At 33.3% G+C, this 9,709-nt stretch overlaps 1 protein-coding gene across 1 annotated transcript; it reads right to left on the bottom strand.

Annotated features, from left to right (window-relative positions):
• Window positions 1-2,044: 2,044 nt before the first annotated feature.
• On the bottom strand, window positions 2,045-7,716 carry LOC139872276 (meiosis-specific protein ASY1-like). The gene is made up of 22 exons (XM_071860115.1): window positions 7,656-7,716; window positions 7,491-7,547; window positions 6,487-6,583; window positions 6,277-6,345; window positions 6,100-6,192; window positions 5,827-5,953; window positions 5,675-5,744; window positions 5,535-5,576; window positions 5,068-5,196; window positions 4,892-4,984; window positions 4,749-4,788; window positions 4,613-4,654; window positions 4,398-4,522; window positions 4,279-4,291; window positions 4,097-4,173; window positions 3,895-3,999; window positions 3,598-3,748; window positions 3,439-3,515; window positions 3,294-3,348; window positions 3,019-3,188; window positions 2,491-2,625; window positions 2,045-2,396 (listed from the first exon to the last, which is right to left on the bottom strand). The coding sequence occupies exons 1-22, from the start codon at window positions 7,656-7,658 to the stop codon at window positions 2,349-2,351; spliced, it is 1,818 nt and encodes a 605-aa protein (XP_071716216.1). The 5' UTR covers window positions 7,659-7,716; the 3' UTR covers window positions 2,045-2,348.
• Window positions 7,717-9,709: the final 1,993 nt, after the last annotated feature.

Raw genomic sequence — 9,709 nt, 5'->3', positions numbered from 1 at the left:
TGGGGTGTTTAAGATTGCTTAACTAAATATTTATCTTTCTAATTGCTTATTTGATTATTTTTACAGCATATAAGCAGATCCATATACCTCTAAGGAATAGTTATTTCGAAATAAATAAAGTGACCTAATTTTCTTTAAGCAATTAAGTGCTTAAAAATAAGCAATATAAACAAACACAAAGGTAAATGACGAATGAGAGGCAGGGCCGGTCAAACTTTGGTCAAAGTTTTTGCATGTCCCGGGCGAAATGATTATAAAATGCCCCCAACAGTTACGCAAACATATATCTTTATGAGGTTTAAATATGAGTATTAATAATTTTTTTCGAAATGATGCACCTAACCACGTGATGCCCCGGGCCGTCGCCCGCTTCGCCCATAGCCTTAGCCGGCCCTGATGAGAGGAAGCATGAACAAGTGAACAACACATCTTTTACCAAACATACCCATTATTACTTTACTCTTACATCAAAGTTACAAATTAAGCAAATGTCATAGTTCTCTCGTCAGTTTAGAAGATCGAGATAATACAAAATTAAATTTTTCAATACAAATATAAATTTACTGAGGTCAATCTGAAGCTTCATATTTCAGGCAGATTGATTAATATGATGGGCTGAGCGTGGCTCGAACCCATGACCTAACCCTCACCTCAACACACATGTTGGGGGTACCGTTGAAGCGAAGCTTCGTTAATATTACTGAAATTAATCAAAAAAAAAAAAAAAAAAAACTTTGAAAGAGACGATCAATGGAAAATTTAAAAAGGACGGGTTCTCGAAGTTGATTGTTATAGTCCACCTTGTGTTTCTTCAGTTGGTTTCGTTTTCATTACTTCCGTCTATTATTCGGTTACTTGTTTGGTTAATATGTTTGTAATATTTTTTTATCGGGGTGTTAAGAATGCTCGCTTATAGATAGTTTTTTGTTTAGTTGATTGCATTCTAGGCGCGAGCTTCCTGTTTCCCCCTTATCCTTTTGTATTCCCTGTCGAGGGCGTTTTCCTTTGGAAGGAAAACGCACTTGTTTCTATACGAGTATTCGCTTTTTCGCAAAAAAAAAAAAAAAAAAAAAAAAAAAAAATCTCAAAGAAACCGTTTTATTCTTTAAATAAAATGACACTCTTGACATTTTTAAAAGCAAAGTTGTTGAAACTCTTTCTAATCAAATTATCATCAACGTCAATCCATTACGAATCTTAATTAAATTACTAAATGATCATTTGATGTGTATACATGAGTTAAAACTTAATGTATCATCGATTAACGGGATTTGGACATATCATTTTTTTTCCTTTAATAATCTTTGAGTTTGTCTCAATTTTTTTTTTTTTTAATTGCACAAAACTATTTTAAAATTAATGTAATTTTCCACTCGATCATTGCAAGAATAATAATTGAAAGAATAATATATGGGTCGTTGGTTCTTTCAAATATTTGGATTGTGTGTTATTGCCCCACTTCACAACCTCTAAGACTCGGGCCAAATGCGTTGGTGTCTAAAGTAATTTTGTTATTGTGAATATCATAACCAATGAGTTTTTTCGGTTATAACATGAGATCGCAACATGTGAAAATGAACAACAAAAGTTGGCAATTGGACCTAAAGGACAATATAGAGTGTTGTAGAATTGTTTATGAAACAAAGTCCCTTCAAAAGAGATGTATCATTCCTTATTTAGTTTGATCGTATGTGGCCACTGGCCAGGGAACTTGCAGTTGCGTATATTTTATGTTAATTAAATTAAAACATGTATAATTCTTTCTTTCCTTTTTCCTACAAGATGGCTTAATACTTAAAGCGTGATATTTTTTAAGAAGGTTTCTAGTTAAAACATGACTATCAACGCGTACGTCGGAAAAGTCAGCGAAAGGGTAGGAACAATAACACGTACAATACATTTAAGTAAATTATTTGTAGTATGAAGAGGAAATCAACTTATTTCCCAATAGAACAAGATGGCACTATCATGCATAGCGCATCTACGAGTGTACGAAATATTCGGGATCACATACAAATATGTGCATCCTGTTGCAAATTAAAATATATGGCTCACCTTAACAGATGATATATCTCCACATAATCAACATTAAACAGTTTTGTATGAATATGTAATATCAAAATATCACAATTCATTATGCCAGTCTTAAGTAAAGCAAAATAACTAGTAAACGTCATACTATTACTATTACTATTACTATTACTATTACTATTACTATTACTATTACTATTACTATTACTATTACTATTACTATCTATACCATACCATATATATATCTCTTGCTACCATATTCCTCTAGATAATGAAATGGGAAAGACTACTAGAACTCTTTATTCACTGGATACTTTTCACTGAGCCTTCTGGCGCTTCATGTACTGAAGGATCGGATCCTTAACCTATATATAAATAAAAATATTATTTCTTTAAAAAAAGATGCAATATCTGAACTAATGAATGGTTTTGTTGTCTTTAAAGGGATGAATTATGTACCGTGCTTGCTTTGCGGGAACGTTTGCCTTGGCTGGACCTGCCACTACAAACTACATCCATTTGATCATCCTGAATGACATTATGTTTTTTACCCTTTCCAGCACCTGCTGCGTAGCTCTCAATCGAAGCTATTGTCTGCAAAACAAAACATACATGTCAAGAAACTAAGCAAGCAAAAACAATTACAGAAAAATAGTAGTGGCAAGATATAGGTGGTTTCAGGTCTAAATCTTTAGTATGGGTCAAAACAGGTGGAGTGGAATCAGGTTGACCACAAACTCTTCCGATTTTTTTTTTCATTTTTATTTCAGTTGATAAATAATAAATAATTAATGCATTATGTATGTTAAGATAAGCATACTTTACAATCTAATAATTTGTATGTGATAAAGTAGACTTTGGGTGACTCTTAACCATTTGACATGTTGGATACACTTGACATGTTCCCTTGCTAAGTCTTTTGACTTGACCCGTTTGGGATCAAATACAACCCAAATTAAGCGATTCTTGAATCAATCGGTTAAGAACCTGAGGTTTGCTTGTGGGAGTGTTGTGCCCATCCACTTTCAACTTAGACATTGTTGCCTTGCTAGTGTCCGAACCATTCTGATGCAACTCAGATACACCTTTTGTGCGTGTGAGATCTGATCCAATTGAATGGACTGCACCAATTGTGGATGTATCCATACGATTAGGCCCTGATTAAGTTTCCAAATATAAGTGTAAGTTACTGAAAAGTATGTATACGAGTAGCCAATGATAATGTGACTATAATTCTATATATAAGTTCTTAACGTGAGTACCAGTTAAACTCTCTGAACGGTTGGTTTTGTCATTTGTTTCGTTTGTGTTGTCCACCTGGTCAAATTAATAACAGAAATATAATCAGGATATCACTAAAAAACTTAAACAGAAGAGGTGAAAAACAATAAAAGATTATTTGTTAACCACAGGATCGATGTTTAAGGTTTTTCGGACTTCAGCAAGTGTCTTCTTGGTTAGTGCAGAATGGACTACACGCTTTCCTGCATGATTATAAAAAAGTGATAATGATATAACGGTTACCAGTATTCATATTTGACCGATTTATTACGGAGAGTTTTATACCTAGCCTACGATTGTTTGTGGATTCAATGAATCCTTCTTTGGTCATTTTGTCCAATAACTTGCGGACAGTATTTTGATTGGCCTCTCCACCAAGCTTGCTTTGAAGATTCGAAATAGTAATGTAGTTCATTGGGAGAGCATGATATAGTGCCTGCAGTTACATGAGCTTCAAATTAATGGCCTTAATAAAAAATTACAAGTGTAGTTTTTATATACGGGCTAAAAAAACATTGCATTCAGTGAGAAAAATCAACGTTTGAAAAGAAACATGAAAATAGATGTTGAAGAAGAGCTCACTTTCATATACATGTGACCATCAACGGTAGCGGTTGGACTTTTCTTTTTGAGTCCCAAATGGCCATCGATTTCATCTTTCACAGCATCAAATTCATACTCCAGGTTCTGTAATTGGAAGTTGAAAATTGGAATAGTAACTAGATTCAGCTAATTATGAAAGCGTATTAAAATTGAAGTAATAGAAATGTACATATAATATTACCCTAGGCCGGCTGATGTTGAAAATGTCATTTCCAGCTTTTACAAGGATGCCTTCATCAACAAGCTTGTTCATTATTTCTGTAAAATAATCATAATCAATAGATATGAAAACATGGATAAATTGAATTTACTTCAAGTAAGGTTTAACTAATTTTATGATTTTCCAATCAAATTCTCGGTTACCTTCAATCAAAACCTGCAAATACATAAAAATAATATTATGCATATGTTGCAGAAATGAAAAGCATGATGGAAAAAACATGGCCATTTAGTATGTACAAAAATAATGAAAAGAAACATACAAGTGAGATATCAGGGAAACTTGAGACGGCATCAGTGATACCAACTTTGTCTGAATAATAGGCATTGATCCAATCCCTCACACGACTTAATTGCTGTTCATCTTCCACAGGGTCCTGAGTATCATCTGTGTATTTGACAAGATCAAATGCATATGATTATCTTTCTTGATAATTTTTTGTAAATATGTTAAAAAGGGTTTAGGTGTAGAAAGCACCTTCATCAACCATTGTGTCATCCTGATTCTCCTTTTGCTTATCTGACAATAAAACAATGAATATCAGTACATTCTTTCATTATATAGATACTGATAAAAAATAGTGTAAAAAAATATATATTGATGTATAAATTACCTACTGGTGCGACTATGTAGTCATTATCAGACATGCTTGCCTGAAAGAACTTGTAAAATTTACTATACAGTGTTTATGAAATGTATATAGTACAAAGCTAGTAAAAAAAATTTGATATATGTATCTGGTAGTTGGCACTTTACGTCACTATCAGCTTCACTATCTTCATCTCTTTGCATTGAATCGGATCCTAAACTCACATTATCGTCCTCACAAGGATCAAGCACACTTTTAACCTGTAATTATCAAGAACATTTTAGACAAATTTATTTTTACACCATAATGATCTATAGTTTGCTATTGTACCATAATTACTCACCTTGAGAGATAATACAAAATGCTTGCTGTTAACATTGCCAACCTCCATTCTCAAAGGATTTTTGCTCCAGGCATTATGAGTTTCTTCTTCAGTACAACCTCTGAAGAATGGGGGCTCATAATCAGCAGGCTGAAACATAGAAACAAAGATTGCATATTACTTATTCTATGATCAAATCAATGAAGAGGAATAAAACTCATGCCATAGGGTACAAATTTACAGAAGTATCTGCATTTCTGCTTCTTTCGGGTAATGGCAATAATAGAACACTGAAGAATTAGTTACTTGTATAGACTATTGTCACAGGTCACTTTATATATGTGGAAAAATATAGCAATGAAAAAATCCAGATATGAGCAGATTCTACCAACAGGTAATCAAGATACAAGTTCTAACTTCATGTGCAAAACAAAAGGTAGTTACATGCTTTTGTAAGGAATAGAAGAAAAAAGTTATCAGGATCATACCGTGACATCATCATAATACATGAGTTTCATCAAAATGGTGCGCTGAAACAATAGTCAATAGTAAATATAGTAAATGCTTAAGATAGAAAACTGTGCATATGTCACTGGCTCAGAATATGCATCTACAGGTAGGGGATTACCTCTTCTGGCATCTTATCTAGAGTTCTCATCAGTTGAATCAGCGTGCGAACCATTTTACAAGCAGAACTCCTGAAAAAAACGTATACCATCTTATCGAGAGTTCACACTGTTTAAAATCCACTTTATTGTTAAATCAATTGACTCGGCGTACTTCATCTGAGTTGGGGTAATCTCTGTAGTGGAGTTACACTTGAATGTTTCCCCTTGCTTTTTGTTTCCAGTTCGATTGACATTCATAGAAACCTCTTGACTGTTGGAATTTGAGTAACTGAACGAAACTGAAAAGCATATTACCAAAAGAAATCTATAAGAAAACAAATGGGAACAGCCATGGCTAAGCATAATGTAATTGCATTTCCATTTCCCTACTCACAATAATTCATATAAAATACATTTATAATGACAATAGTGTTTGGTATCTTACAAGCATATTCTTCGATCATTGGCCCTTCTACTGTCTCACACACGCAGAACATAAGTGTCCTGAGATATTTCTTCTGCAAAGCGTCATACACACCTGTGAAAACGGGACATTGTTTATTACCAAATAAAAATAAGTAACAATGAAACTCAAAAACACATAATATATGATAAATCATGCCTTTCTCCATCCAGTCAATTAATCTTCTAGACTCTTCATCCATAGGCATAAGCTTTTTGATCTTCATCTCTTTTGATGAAATAACATAAACAAAACCATTAAGGGTCAAACCACTCAGCAACAATAATGATATTCGCCAGAAAGACTATTGGCATATATTTAATCACTGGAATCATATTTTTATCAAAGGCAATGGTTATTGGCAAGTACCTAAGGCTGGCACGCCTTTATCGCTGAAGTACTTCTCTGGAAACAGGCCTCTGATATAACTGATATTGAATATCGCAATACGTAGTAGGTTCCTTGTCTAGTTTGATTAAAAAAATTCATGAGATACCATAACTTAACTGATAAACCAATAATAGAGACAGTTAATAAAAATTTCCACATCTAGCCTCAAAGGCCTCAGCAGACAGCAATAACACACCATCAAAATACACTTATATTCTAACATCATAACTGATTTCTTTTAAATGGTTCAAGGAGCAGTAATGATGAAACAACATGAATGTAAACTCAGCCAAAAATTTCTAGCTGTACAGTGGCTTTTCTTCACTATTATGACATCTGAGATCAATCATTTTGGACTTAAATTCAAATTTTACGTATTGATCTTAAACTCAAAGTTATATATATAAAAAATGCCATCAGTACTAAACATTTGGCTATCTAAACTTAACTACAAAGACAGTAGTTGTCAAAATTTGAGATGAATTAAGCAGATGAAAACGAATGTTGACGAGCTTATGAATAACAGTAGTGAATGAACAAATAAAGGTATATTGATATATTTATTAGATCTCATGTAAGTAATAACTACAAGTAAAGCTAAAACGGACCTTAACTCGCTCCTAAACGTATCGTTAATCAAATAAAAGCTTATATCGAGTCCATTTCATGAGGTAGTATTTAGCTTACACAAATTCAACATAACAAAATTAGAACTACGGTCAACAAGTATTCAAAATTTCAGTGCGTATAATTCAATTCCTGATCATAATGCTAGATCTGATTAATCGAATCATAATCATCACAACTACAGCATCTATATTATAGTTACATATAACACAAACAATATAATGCAAAGCGATAGAGATCAGATTATGTTCGCTCTGAATTGACGTAAGCAACGAAAACGAGTCGGAAATTTTGTTATTACGAACATACGATCATTACGAGTAAATATTTAGTATAATCGAGGCAGATTTTGTTACCAGTAGAAGTGAATCCTGCTCAGTGATCTCTGATTCCTTCAATTTCTGCGCAACAACCTGAAAATAGACAGAATTAGTGAGCGATTAGTAGAATATGAAGAGTTAAATCAACTTATAAGCAACTGATTGAATGAATTTATGGAGATGAGACGCTTATAAGATTACCATTTTCAGAGATTTAGGGAAAATTTGAATTCGGAATGTGTGTGTGTGTGTGTTTGGTGAATGAATGGAGTGACGCGCGAATGAATGAACGACGAGGTTAACTTGGTACTCGTATATAGTATCGGGAAAACTTAACCATGGTTAAATAAATACTTACCTAGGGTTAATATATCTGATGAAATCGTTAGCCACTCCTATTTATACAACAGAAATGGTCGATTGAATTTATAAGCATTGTAACAATTCTTTTTAAAAGTTGTTTATAATATTTGGTGCCAGATTTTTAATAAACTTTTTTGGAGATATAATTATCTAAAAATAAATAAATTGTAAACGGGTAAATACATAAAGTTTTTACTCATGGCTGATTTAGAAATGGTAGTTAGTGGTGTCGCTGGTTAAAGACTCAAAAATTAGTCTACTAGATGACTTATTTTAGTGGTGTCACATAAAAATATTTACACTGTCCACTGGTGTCACTAGTTAAAAGTCCAAAAAAATTTCACTACATCACGTATTTCAGTGGTGTCCCGTGCTACCACTCAATTCAATATAGGTCCACCCCTGCTCATTTGTACGCAACACAATTAACCGAATTAACCAGGTAATTGGATGATCGTTTCCGACCCATTTACACGACACCATAAGATATGTTGCTAATGAGGTTTCAATCTGAGAGCTATATAAATTATTGATAATGCAAATTCTGCAAGCTTACAACCACCACTGTTGTAAAAAACCCGATTACTCGCCGATTAATCCTCGATTAATCATTTTAAGAGCAATCCGTTTCGATTTTTCAAAATCCGTTTAATTAATCGGTCAGCGTCGATTGATGTGTTAAAATCAAATTTGATAATCAAAGTCGGTCAAAGCCAAAATTAATCAACATTATAATATGAATTTAAACTAAAACTTTAGAGTTTTTGAACAAAATAAACAATTTTAGACAATTATATTAAAATTTATACATATGTTTGTGATTTTCTTCTATATTTACACATATATTTTTTGAAATTAAATATTGTAATATATAAAGTACAATCCGATTAACCCCCGAATTTTCGATTACTCCTTCCAAATTCTCGAACGATTAATCCCTGAATAGCGAATTTCGCAACCTTGCGAGTTACACCATTTTGGTTATAACCTGATTCAACAAAGGCTTCTGGTCTAGCAGTATTAAGCAAACTAATTAACTTTGAGGTTGTGTGTTCGAGTCTCTTCGTAGACAAAGATGGTGTGTCTATTTGTTCTCCAAAACAAATACTTACTTGATTCAATAGTCTAAAAGTCCGTAATACAAAGATTTTAAATTCACTACTTACTCAAATTTTACAAATGATGGGGACCTTTCCTTGCACTCGTAAATTTTCGCCCATTTTAATATATTTACTGACTTATTGGTTTATAACTCGCGATTTCGATGATTTAATAATTAATAATAAATAATATAACATATAATACACATGTCGTCCCAATTCAATTGTCAATAATCGGGAATTACAAAAGAGTGAACAAGATGGGCTCGAACCTAGAAAGCTATAAAGATTCAAACGATATACTATCTATAATTGAGTTTCACCCTCCAGACCAAATAAAACCCATACATCAATCATGATAACCGAACTCAAAACATCAAACAAAAATACAGGTCTCGAACAAAAACAGTAAATACCCAATGCGATAACTACCTATAGGGCTATAGGTACACTTTTTTTTTGGTTTGTCATTCACCATTTCACGCCGAATTTTCTTGCCTGACCGATTATCAAACTTTTAAGAAAGGACATTTGAAGAACCGTCAGTCCATCACCAATTAAGATTGTCGTTGACGGATCTTCTAGCCCTTGGAAAAAACCAACATTTGTCGAGTCATTATACACACCCGAATAGCAACCAACACAACCACCCAATAGGTCTTCATTAAACACAAAGTGACCTGAAGAGCTACCACCAAGATTCTCACGGGCATCGGCAAACAAATTTTGGATCACATCCCCGAAATCAATATCATCGTCGTTATCGTGCAAAGACATCAAACCCGATTTCGC

Source organism: Rutidosis leptorrhynchoides, chromosome 10 (assembly GCF_046630445.1).
Source record: "Rutidosis leptorrhynchoides isolate AG116_Rl617_1_P2 chromosome 10, CSIRO_AGI_Rlap_v1, whole genome shotgun sequence".
Taxonomy (NCBI): domain Eukaryota; kingdom Viridiplantae; phylum Streptophyta; class Magnoliopsida; order Asterales; family Asteraceae; genus Rutidosis; species Rutidosis leptorrhynchoides.
Note: the sequence above shows the minus strand (reverse complement) of the source record. Positions and strands in the feature narration are given on the sequence as shown.